General features: G+C 28.3%; 1 protein-coding gene across 1 annotated transcript in view; it reads left to right on the top strand.

Moving 5' to 3' along the window:
* The window catches only part of LOC142239505 (uncharacterized), a 95,249-nt gene that overhangs the window by 67,409 nt on the left and 14,378 nt on the right, over positions 1-13,462 (top strand). Inside the window, exon 10 of the mRNA XM_075311296.1 lies at positions 2,681-3,323. Coding sequence (XP_075167411.1) covers positions 2,681-3,323 — 643 coding nt within the window. The remainder of the gene's footprint in view (positions 1-2,680; positions 3,324-13,462) is intronic.

Here is a 13,462-nt window from a genome sequence, read left to right as displayed (position 1 = left end):
CTTCCAGTATTGGCAGATCCTTCAACATTTGCATAGGAATTTCTTCGGGGCCCGAAGCCTTCAATTGTTTTCGAAGACCATGAATGCGAAGACTGGTACTCCTTTTCACTTTATCACAATAAACTGTCTGTTAAAAAAAACGTCGGGCATCCCTTCGCATCAATTCCCGCATCTCGCCAAAGATAACTGATATCCCATCATACATTTTATCGAGATTCCAGAAGTCTCTTACTGTTGACCACAGCTTACCTGTGCCTGTGTCTAGGTTCAGGTTCTCTCGCCAGTAGCTATGACAGTTGAGGTACTGCTCCTCTGTTACTCTCCATTTCGCTCTAGCACTCTCAGGATTCTTAACATGCACCCGGTTTAAAACCATCTCGACTCTCTTCTGATCAGTTACCATCACATCACTGATAAATTAAGGTGTGTCGCTGGCTTGAAAACCACGTATGCAGCAAAAAGCTCTCCTTTTCGCTTAATCACTCCCGGCATGCTGAACAAACTTCGAGCATTTCTTCGCATCAGTTACCGACACATCACTAAAGAAAACTGATATTCCATCATTACTATTACTACTATTACTATATGATGAATGGCTCTCATTTTCACTTTATCATAACAAATTGTCTGTTAAAAAACTTCCAGCATCTCTTCGGATCAGTAACCATCACATTGCCAAAGATGACTGATATCCCTTCATTCCTTGTATCGGGACTGGAGAGGGCTCATACATTTGACCACAATTTATCTCTGCCTGTGGTACAGGTTCAGGTTCTTTCGCCAGTAGCTAAGGCACTAGAGGTACTGCTCCTCTGTGGTTCTCCTTGCCCCCTATCACTCTCTGGATACTTAACAAGCATCCGCTTGAAAACCTTTCGACTCTCTTCGGATTAGTTACCGTCACATCGTTGATATATTGTAGTGTGTTGCTGGTTCGCAAACCACGTAGGCGACAAATAGCTCTCCTTTTCGCTCAATCACTGCCGGGATGCTGAACAAACTTCGAGCATCAATTACCGTCACATCGCTAAAGAAAACTGATATCTCACCATTCCTTGTTGCGGGATTCGATGCGGCTCTTACTGTTGACTACAACTTACCTGGGCCCAGGTTCAGGTTCAGGCACTCTCGACAGTAGCCAAGACATTCGAGGTACTACTCCACTGTGGAGAATTTCAAGTTGCCAACCACCTACGCATCAGGTTCTCTAACCAAGTGTTTCTCTTGATCTCGTTGAACTATCTTACTAATCTATAAATTCCGTCTCCGTATTCTGTAATTAGCAGGATTAGCATGACGGCATTCAACAAGCTCTTCAACGAAACTAGCCACTTCTGCTGGGATGTTAGGCCTAATCTGGGGAATTGAACCAACGGATATGCAACGAGCTTCTACTGCATGGCGCATACACGGAATCATCTTAGCATTTCCAGACATCGGGATACAATGATAGATTTCAGGGATAAATTGAGAAGTCTGGTAGAGTGCTCAACTTGCAGTATTCTCAGATGCTTGAGCATTAGTATAGAAATTCTATCAGGGTCTAAAGCCTTGGATGTTTTTCGCTGATTATGCCCTTGGTAACATCGTCGACCACGAATGTGACGAATGGCTCTCGTTTTCGCTCTATCGGTCACAGGATGCTCAACAAACCACCGGTTAAAAACTTCGGGCATCTCTTCGTTTCTGTCACCGTCACATAGCCAAATATGACTGATATCCCAACACGATGGAATCATCTTTTCTAGACGTCGGGTATTATGAGTTATTCCAAGGATAAATTGGGAAGCCTAGTTAAGTAATGAACTTCCAGTATTGGTAGAAGCTTCAACATTAGCATAGATATATGGTCGGGGCCCAAAACCTTGGATGGTTTTTCACTGATTCTTAACTTCATCGTTCTCGCGATGTTCAACACACTGCCGGTTAAGAAACATCGAGCATCTCTTCGGCTCAGTTACCATCACGTCGCGAAAATTTTGTTTTTTTTTTTAATGAGGAGTTTGCGAAGCTAATGAAGAATTTTTCGTAAAACCAACGAAGGAAACTCTTTTCTTCTACACAGTACTCGTAGTTGTATAGAATATAAAAATAAATCAAATTTCACTTCAACAAAAAAAAAAAGATCACCTGGTCACCCTAATAGCATATCACACATTCCTAGCATATTTACTTTATTGATTATGATAATGATGACAGCTAGTGACAGTGACACTTTCTCAACTCCACGAGTAAAACGTTTAGCAATGGAAATTTGATGAAAAGTCATAGCGCAAGCAAAGAAAAAATGTGTTGCAATGAAAATGTGATTGAAAAAGTTTCTTTCTCGATGGCCCCAAAACTTTTTCTCTCTCCATTTTTTCACCACCCGTAATGGCTGACAAAAGTAAAATAACAGCAAAGCTTACAACTTCAATAAAAGATTTTCCTCAGTTCAAGGCATAATTTATTATGCCAAGGAGGAAATGTACAATATGCCTGAAAAGATGACGAGGACGATGATTGATTATTGAGATTTTATTGGCAATATATTGAAATAATGATGACGATTACATGGATTGGGTGTGGGGTTAGAGTTGATTCATTGTCATTTCAAAATAATTTCGATTTTCTCTGATATGCGTTTGTATTGTGGCATGACATGTCTGATGGCATTTTGTCTCTTCACTTTATTTTCCAGGTATCAGAAGGGCAAAATTCTTAACAAAACCTTTACCGCAAGAGATAAATACATTGTTGCATGAAAGTGATATTTCCTGCAGGCTCGATTTATCAACGACAGCCAATAACATAAATGAAGGAGGAGAACAACAGCAACAACAACAGCAGCAGCAATCCATAACAACAATACCAACATCTGTGTCGGCAATAGCAACGACAAAAACGACGACATCACACCCTGTTACTCAGTCAACTGATGTGCCAATGACTCAACACCAACAACAATATCACCATCAGCAACACCAATACCAATACCCACAACAGCAACAACAACAACAAATCGTTAACAATTTGTACAGCAATACTTCAACTATTTGTGCAGCACCACCATCATCGACATTAACCAACAACAGCAATAGTGGTAGTGGTGTTGCCAGTGGTAGTGTCAGTGGTAATGTTTGTGAGAGCCTTGTATCAACATCACCATTAACACAAATATCGACCCATCACTCCTCCGCCTCCTCCGCCTCCGCAATGACAGGCGATATTGTGGATACTCAATGCTCGAGCAAATTAACCACAGCTGTAGGAAATACTGCAATGACCTCGTCCATAGTTGATATCATGGAAGACGAAGAAGAATTGGAACAACAACGCTTGGGGTAAGTAATGGGGAAAACCATAAGGTGGCAAGAGAAAAAAAGGTGTTCGAGAGTTGGACCTACAGGACTTCATGGAGAAACTATCGAAGCTAAATGAAAGTGCTTTAAGTACCGAGACTAGTGTGTTAGATTATGGACCCAAAACAAAAAACATGGTTGGTATAATAAATGGGTTAATATGACATTAAAAGATGTGATTTAGAGAGAGGTTGAAAAGAGAGCCAAAGAGATATTGAGAAATAAAAGTAAAAAATATGGTAAAGAGATAGGTTATTATGCTAGTGATGACTATAAGAGAGGTAAGATAGAAAAAGAGTCAGATAGAGATATTGAACAATAAAAGATAAATATAAATAGGAGGGAACAGAAGAAATAGAGAAAACTATGCATATCAGTCAGGGAGGAATGTAAGTGCAACAGCGTAACTTGATATTATTGTTACCTTAGATCAAAGTATCAGCCTGTTAAATTAAGTTAGATATGCGGGCAGCCCGATATTTAAGGATGACATTGTGGTACCACAGCGGTGACCTTCTCTTTTATTACTGAGTGCTGCTTGATTTTATGTTTACCTCAATAACAAGGGACCTACTTTTAATAGCCGAGTTCGAACGACATTCCAAATTGCATTGAAACTACTTAAAGAAGATTTGAAACACTCAGCAATGTCGCCAGCATTACTGAGAGCGAATAATCCATCGCTGAATAACTTTTTGGTTTTGGTGGAACCTAGAATTGAATCCATGATAATTTGTATACAGGAAGGGCATTCTAATCATTACATCACAATCTCAGCCTGTTACTTTAGGCTCATTTTGCCATTCGGTTCATACCCTTCGGAAAAGTGATGTTAATTACCACTGGCGGACCTATCACAGGACAGGACCTATCCCGTTTATCGGAAATTTTTGGAATGAGTTGGCCGATTGCATTCTCAATGATAAGTGACCTCCTAAATATGACGGCGACCGAAGGGCATGGCACCACGGTTGCCACTGGAGCCTAAACTGATCAATCAAAATTTCGAGAAAATGTTACCAAAACATAAAAAATCATATTTTGCGAAATTTTATTCCTATAGAAAATTTGGTCAAGATTTTATTTCTATAGAAAATTTTGCCAAAATGTTATATCCATAAAATATTTTGTCAAAATTTTAATTTTATAGAAAATTTTGTCAAATTCTAATTTTATAAAAAATTTTGTCAAAATTTTATTTCTATAGGAAATTTCGTTAAAATTTTATTTCTATAGAAAATTTCGTTGAAATTTTATTTCTATAGAATATTTTAACAAAGTTTTATTTCTATAGAAACTTTTTTAAAAAATTTATTTCTATAAAATATTGTCTCAAAATTTTATTTCTATAGAAAATTTTGTTAAAATTTTATTTCTACAGAAAATTTTGTCAAAATGTTATTTCTGTAGAAAATTTTGTAAAATTTTTTTCTATAGAAAATGTATTCGAAATTTTATTTCTGTAGAAAATTTTCTCAAAATTTATTTCTGTAGAAAATTTTATCAGAATGTTATTTCTATAGAATTTCTAATTTCTAATAGCAAATTTTGTCAAAATTTCTTTTCAGTAGAAATTTTTTAAAAAATTTTATTCCTATCAAATTTTTTTTCAAAATTTTATTCCTATCAATTTTTTTCAAAATTTTAATTTATAGACAATTTTGTCAATATTTTATTTCTCTAGAAAATTTTTGTCAAAATTTTAAGTTTATAGAAAATTTTGTCAAATTTTAATTTTGAAGAAAAGTTTGTAAAATTTTAATTCTATAGAATATTTTAACAAAGTTTTGTTTCTATAGAATTTTTTTAAACATTTTATTTCTATAGAATATTGTCTCAAACTTTTATTTCTATAGAATATTGTCTCAAAATTTTATTTCTATAGAAAATTTTGTAAAAATGTCATTTATTTATAACATTTCATCAAAATTTTATTTCTACAGAAAATTGTGTCAAAATTTTATTTCTATAGAAAATTTTGTCAAAATTTTATTTCTACAGAAAATTTCATCAAAATTTTATTTCTACAGAAAATTGTGTCAAAATTTTATTTCTATAGAAAATTTTGTCAAAATTTTATTTCTACAGAAACTTTTATCAAAATTTTTATTTCTACAGAAAATTGTGTCAAAATTTTATTTCTATAGAAAATTTTGTCAAAATTTTATTTCTGTAGAAAATTTTATCAGAATGTTATTTCTATAGAAAATTTTGTCAAAATTGTATTTCTGTAGAAAATTTTATCAGAATGTTATTTCTATAGAAAATTTTCTAAAAAATTATTTCTATAGAAAATTTTCTCAAAATTTTATTTGCACAGAAAATTTTGTCAAAATTTTATTTCTAGGGAAAATTTTATCCAAATTTTATTTCTATAGAAAATTTTGTCAAAAATTTTATTTCTATAGAAAATTTTGTCAAACTTTAATTTTTATAGAAAATTTTGTCAAAATTTATTTCAACAGAAATTTTTTTTTTCAAAATTTTATTCCTATCAATTTTTTTTTTCAAAATTTTAATTTATAGAAAACTTTGTCAATATTTTATTTCTCTAAAAAATTTTGGTCAAAATATTAAGTTTATAGAAAATATTGTCAAAATTTCATTTCTATAGCAAATTTTGTCAAAATTTCGTTTCAATATAATTTTTTTTTTTTCAAAATTTAATTTCTATAGAAAATTTTGTCAAAATTTTGTTCCTATAGCAAATTTTGACAAAATTTTTTTTTTTTTTAATAGAAAATATTTTCAAAATTTAATTTCTTTAGAAAATTTTGTCAGAGTTTCATTTCTATAGAAAAATTTCTCAAAATTTTATTTCTATAGAAAATGTTCTCAAAATTTCATTTCTGTAGAAAAATTTATTAAAATGTAATTTCTATAGAAAATTTTCTAAAAAATTATTTCTATAGAAAATTGTGTCAAAATTTTATTTCTAGGAAAAAATTTTGTCCAAATTTTATTTCTATAGAAAATTTTGTCAAACATTTTATTTCTGTAGAAAATTTTGTCAAAATTTAATTTTTATAGCAAATTTTTTCAAAATTTCTTTTCAATAGAACATTTTTTCAAAATTTTATTACTATCAAATTTTTTTAAAAATTTTAATTTATAGAAAACTTTGTTAGTATTTTATGTCTCCTGAAAATTTTTGTCCAAATTTAATTTCTTTTCAATAGAAATTTTTTTCAAAATATAATTTCTACAGAAAATTTTGTCAAAATTTTGTTTCTATAGAAAATTTTATTTCTATAGAAAATTTTCTCAAAATTTTATTTCTATAGAAAATTTTCTCAAAATTTCATTTCTTCAAAAGATTTTTTCAAAATTTTAAATTTATAGAAATTTTTTAAAAGTTTTATTTCTATAGAACATTTTGTCAAAATTTTATTTCTATAGAAAATTTTGCCAAAATTTTGTTTCTATAGAAAATTTTCTCAAAATTTTATTATTATCTTAGTTGGAGGGGAATCTTCTAATCTACCAAACAGTAAAAAATCTACAATTTTTCGTAGAATTCTACCAACTGTGGCAACCGTGATTCATTCAGTACCGATGCCGCACCTGTGACTCCTGTACTAAGATTGATTTTGCACTTAAGTGTGTTTGTCACATTTGGTTTTCAACCCAATTTCGAGCCTACAACACTTCTGCATAGTGAACAACTAGTTAAGGGTGCATTTTGTCTTCTACCATGATCTAGTTCCTAGTATGGATTCAAGAGAGGAATTTCTTCTTTCTCGAAGTCTAGGTATCAGCACCTACCGTTTCTCGGAATAACTTTCAGGAATTTTGTTCGCCATCTTTGTGATCTTTTTGTATTCTCAGGAGCATCCAACTAAAATCTGCCTTATGCGTTTTCTTTTTACTTCAATCAGTCAACTATCCTCTAACATTGTAATTTCTCATAGTTACTAAGCCAAACCTCAGGCATTTCACTAGAGAAAAGTGAGAGGCATACGAGGAAGATAGAGAAAAAATGTCATTGGAAGTTCTCTTAGTCAACAAATTGAAAGTTGTTCTAGTTTACTTTAACCAATGCTATGTTCAATAACTAAAAGGTAAAAACATGTTTAGTCTTAAAAACCATAACACCACAAGCTTGATTTTCTAGATGTCCTTCTAGGATATTTTTGGTTTTTCGAAAACCATTTACACATTCGGACACCCGAAAATTATTTGTTAACAATGTTCCATATTTACAGTTGAGGTGCTATACAAAATAGAGAAACAAAAAACATAGCCTCTCCATATTTAACCTGTAACCATAGGGATTACCATAGAGAGTAAGAGATGGAGAGTGAAAGAGAGGGAGATTTAGAATGATAGTATAACTACAGTTTCATTGATGTAACTGTGTGGTCTTTTGGTCAACTAAAGGATTTTGTTTTCCTCCTTCGATATCTATGCCTTTGGGTGTTATCATGTTCCTGGGTCATGTATGTGTGTTCTCTCTTTTTTTTCTCTGTCGATTGCATGCATGATTTATGTGTCTAGTGTCTGATGAGTTAAAAGGTCTAATGGCCTTTAAAAGGAGATACAAAAAACGAACGAACAGAAAAACATCACTTGGCAAATACCCTAAAGACCTTAATTGAAGAGATTTGTTTCGAGATGCAAAAAAAAACGATTTGCTTTCACAAATTGTTCTTCAATTTGTCTATGTTGTGGTTTGTGGGCATTACGATATAAGGATATTTTCCTAGAAAAGAAAGCTTTTAAAAGTGATTAAAACTGAGAGTAAGAAAATGCATTGGAATATGCAATTGGTTTTTTTTCTATCCAGGTTTTGGTTTAACACCATTTTTTAGCCATAAATTTCTTTAGAATAGAAGGACACCAAAAGAAATTGTTAGGATCATAAAAATGTTTGGAATACGAGATACATTCATGGTTGAGGTTCGAATCAAAAGTAATCTACCACAATTTGGAGAAAATTCTACCAAAAACTACCAAACAAAAAAACAAAAACTTAGTTTACAAATTTTTATTTCTATAGAAATTTTTTTAAAGTTTTTATTAGACAAAATTTTCCAAAAATGTTATTTTTAAGAAAATTTTGTCAAAGTTTTTTTTTACAAAATTTAGTCAACATTTTATTCATATAGAAAATTTTGTCAACATTTTATTTCTATAGAAAATTATGTCAAAATTTTATTTCTATAGAAAATGTTGTCAAAAAGTTATTTCTTTACTAAATTTTGTCAAAAATTTTATTTTTATAAAAAATGTTGTCAAAATTTTATTTCAATAGAAAATTTTGTCAAAATTTTAATTCTACAGAAAATTTTGTCAACATTTTATTTCCATAGAAAATTTTGTCAAAGTTCTATTTCTATAGAAAAATTTTTCACAATTTATTTCTATAGAAAATTTTGTCAATTTTTTTTTCTATACAAACTTTAGTCAAAATTTTATTTCCATAGAAAATTTTGTCAACATTTTATTTCTATAGAAAATATTGTCAAAATTGTATTTCCATAGAAAATTGTGTCAACATTTTATTTCAATAGAAAATTTTGTTAAAATTTTATTTGTATACAAACTTTAGTGAAAATTGTATTTCTATAGAACATTTTGTCAAAATTTTATTTTCATCGAAAATTTTGTCAAAATTTTATTTCTATAAAAAATTTTGTCAAAATTTTATTTCTATGGAAAATTTTTATCAAAATTATAATTTTATAAAAAATGTTGTCAACATTTTAGTTCTTTAAAAAATTTTGTCAAAATTTTATTTCCATAGAAAATTTTGTTAAGGTTCTATTTCTATAGAAAAATTTTTCAAATCTTATTTCTATAGAAAATTTTGTCAATTTTTTCTATACAAACTTTAGTCAAAATTCTATTTCCAAAGAAAATTGTGCCAAAATTTTATTTCTATAGAAAATTTTGTCAAAATTTTATTTCCATAGAAAAATGTGTCAAAATTTTATTTCAATAGAAAATTTTGTTAAAATTTTATTTGTGTACAAACTTTAGTGAACATTTTATTTCTATAGAACAGTTTGTCAAAATTTTATTTTCATCGAAAATTTTGTCAAAATTTTATTTCTATAGAAAATTTTGTCAAAATAGTATTTCTATGGAAAATTTTTATCAAAATTTTATTTCTATAGAAAATGTTGTCATGTTATTTCTTTACAAAAGTTGTCAAAATTGTCAAACATTTTAATTTTATAAAAAATGTCAAAATTTTATTTCTATAGAAAAATTTGGTCAAAATTTTAATTCTATAGAAAATTTTGTCAACATTTTATTTCCATAGAAAATTTTGTCAACATTCTATTTCTATAGAAATTTTTTTCAAAATTTATTTCTATAGAAAATTTTGTCAATTTTTTTCTATACAAACTTTAGTCAACATTTTATTTCCATAGAAAATTGTGTCAAAATGTTATTTCCATAGAAAATTGTGTCAAAATTTTATTTCTATAGAGAATTTTGTCAAAATTTTATTTCTATAGAAAATTTTGTCAATGTTTTATTTATATAGAAAATTTTGTCAATATCTTATTTTTATAAAAAAATTTGTCAAAATTTTATTTCCATAAAGATTTTTGTAAAAATTTTATTTCTATAGACAATTTTGTCAACGTTTTGTTTGTATAGAAAATTTTGTCAACATTTTATTTCTATAGAGAATTTTGTCAACATTTTATTTCTATAGAACATTTTTTTAAAATTTTATTTCTATAGAAAATTTTATCAAAATTTTCGTAGAAAATTTTGTCTAAATTTTATTTTTATAGAATTTTTCTATGTCTATAAAAATTTGTAAAGTAACTCTTAGTGGAAGGGGAATCTACCAAGTCATCAAGAATTCCACCAATCTATCAAACAATAGAAAATCTAACATTTTGTGACAACGGTGGCCAGAGAAGGCCTTCTAACTATAATTTGGCATAGAACAATGAATAATAGCCTTTCGGCTATCCTTGAATAAATTCCCGTATGCTGGCTTGGAGTTAATACTGAGTAATTTAACACATCCCATTATCGAATGCTCTTCTACCTGCAGGAATGTGATGTTGTCCGGACAGCAGTATAGAATATCGATGTCTGGTTTTATCGCGTGTAAACCCAGGCCCATCGTGCCACTCATCTATGACCCATTCGTGTCCATCTCTCTATCAGAATGTCACACTCTACGATTACGTCCTCCTGAGGTCTACGTTCATGTACTAATAAGAGAGCCACCGTGGTGCACTAGTTAGCATGAACGTAGATCTGAAGTACATTTTTGTCGGACTATATGCCATCTTCATCGCCTTTTCTAGTAACATCTTTGAATTTGTTTTGGAAAATATTCAGAAAAATCAATCAAAATTCACCACATCACTATCTATGTGAATAAAAGAAAAAAAAAAAACAAAAACAAATAACTAACACCCCTGTCTCATTTCTATTCTAATGTAAATGAAACTATAATAATAACAAATCCCTGCCTCTCAGGCTTATATTTTCATTTTACCCATTATAATTGCAAAGGCGAAGGATCAAACAAAAGAAAAATTATATTGAGTTCCAATAAATATTGAAGTAAAATGTCTCTTGCGTCTCTTGATGTGTTTTGTTTTTTTTTTGTTAATATATATTTTAATGAAATGACCAAAATGAAACAGATGTTGCAGTCATATAAAATTAATTACAAAATAATGAAGAATATTGAATTGATATTATCCGTAGACACTGAAGCAGAATGACCCACGAGTTGTCCTTAATGAAAGGACAATAGGAATGAAATTAACCAACATGCGAAAAAGGACCCTTTTGGGATTTTATGTGTTTGTTCGTTGATTTCGCTTCCTTCTTTTTGTGGCACTTGCTTATTGGAAATCAGTTAATTACCAATTGTTGGATTTTATTTGCAATGAATTGCAAATTAACACGGGCATATGATTTAATGACACACTCTCTATTTATGACCGTCTTAAAAATAATGAAAGAGGATGTTGGCTTGTTTTTATTTTGAAGTATAAAAAGAAAATATACTCAAAAAAAAAAAGAAAATAAAGTATATGCGGCCGTAAGTTCGGCCAGGCCGCATATTATGTACCCTCCACCATGGATTGCGTAGAAACTTCTACTAAAGACGGTCATCCACACTTGGGTTGCGGTAACCCTTGCCGATTTGCTATAGAAATAAAATTTTGACCAAATGTTCTATAGAAATAAAATTTTGACAAAATTTGCAATAGAAATAAAATTTAGACAAAATTTTCTGTAGAAATAAAATGTTGACAAAATTTTCTATAGAAATAAAATGTTGACAAAATTGTCAATAGAAATAAAATTTTAAAAAATTTTTTATAGAAATAAAATGTTGACAAAATTTTTTATAGAAATAAAATTTTGACAAAATTTTCTATAGAAATAAAATTTTGAGAAAATTTTCTATAGCAATAAAATTTTGAAAAAATTTTTTATAGAAATAAAATTTTGACAAAATTTTTTATAGAAATACAATTTTGACAAAATTTTCAATAGAAATAAAATTTTGACAAAATTTTTGACATGACATGAAATTTTGACAAAATTTTTGACATGACATGAAATTTTGACAAAATTTTTTATAGAAATAAAATTTTGAAAAAATTTTCTATAGAAATAAAATTTTTACAAAATTTTCTATAGCAATGAAATTTTTACAAAATTGACAACATTTTCTATAGAAATAAAATGTTGACAAAATTTTCTATAGAAATAAAATTTTGACAAAATTTTCTATAGAAATAAAATTTTGATAAAATTTTCTATAGAAATAAAATTTTGACAAAATTTTTTATAGAAATAAAATTTTGACAAAATTTTTTATAAAAATACAATTTTGACAAAATTTTCTATAACAATAGAATTTTGACAAAATTTTTTTATAAAAATAGAATTTTGGCAAAATTTTCTAAGAAATAAAATTTTGACAAAATTTTCTATAGAAATAAAATTTTGACAAAATTTTCTATAGCAATAAAATTTTGACAAAATTTTGTATAGAAATAAAATCTTGACAAAATTTTTTTAGTAATAAAATTTTGAAATAATTTTCTATAGAAATAAAATTTTGACAAAATTTTCTATAGAAATGAAATTTTGACAAAATTTTTGATAGAAATAAAATCTTGACAAAATTTTGTTTAGTAATAAAATTTTGACAAAATTTTCTATAGAAATAAAATTTTGACAAAATTTTTTATAGAAATAAAATTTTGACAACATTTTTATAGAAATAAAATTTTGACAAACTTTTCTACAGAAATAAATTGTTGACAAAATTTTCTATAGAAATAAAATCTTGACAAATTTTTGTATAGAAATAAAATTTTGACAAAATTTTCTATAGTAATAAAATTTTGACAAAATTTTATATAGAAATAAAATTTTGACAAAATTTTTTATAGAAATAAAATGTTGACACAATTTTCTGTAGAACTAAAATTTGGCAAAATTTTCTTTATATATAAAATTTTGACAAAGTTTTTTATAGAAATAAAGTTTTGACAAAATTTTCTATAGAAACAAAATTTTGATAAAATTTTCTATACAAATAAAATTTTGACAAAATTTTTTATAGAAATAAAATTTTGACAAAATTTTTTATAAACATAAAATTAGAATTTTGGCAAAATTTTCTAAGAAATAAAATTTTGACAAAATTTTCTATAGAAATAGAATTCTGACAAAATTTTCTATAGAAATAGAATTTTGACAAAATTTTTTATAGAAATAAAATCTTGACAAAATGTTGTATAGAAATAAAATTTTGACAAAATTTGCTTAGAAATAAAATTTTGACAAAATTTTCTATAGATTATTTTTGGCGATACGGACCAATTTTTGTGTGATTGGGGATCGGCTATATCTAACTATTGACCGATGTAGACCAACTTTAGCATGGTTGTTAGCGGCCATATACTCGTAATAGGTTATATATATTTATGGACCAATTTTTGCATGATTGTTAGAGACTATATATTAGCACCACGAAGCCAATTTCAACCGGATCGGATGAATTTTTCTCCTCCAAGATACTCCGGATGTCAAATCTGGGGATCGGTTTATATGGGGGCTATATCTATATATATAAAATTCAAATTATGTTTGTTTATTTGTTTGTTTGTTTG

The sequence above is a fragment of the Haematobia irritans genome, chromosome 5, assembly GCF_050003625.1.
Source record: "Haematobia irritans isolate KBUSLIRL chromosome 5, ASM5000362v1, whole genome shotgun sequence".
Classification (NCBI taxonomy): Eukaryota; Metazoa; Arthropoda; class Insecta; order Diptera; family Muscidae; genus Haematobia; species Haematobia irritans.
The sequence above is the reverse complement of the archived record's forward strand: the minus strand, read 5'-3'. Positions and strand labels throughout refer to the sequence as shown.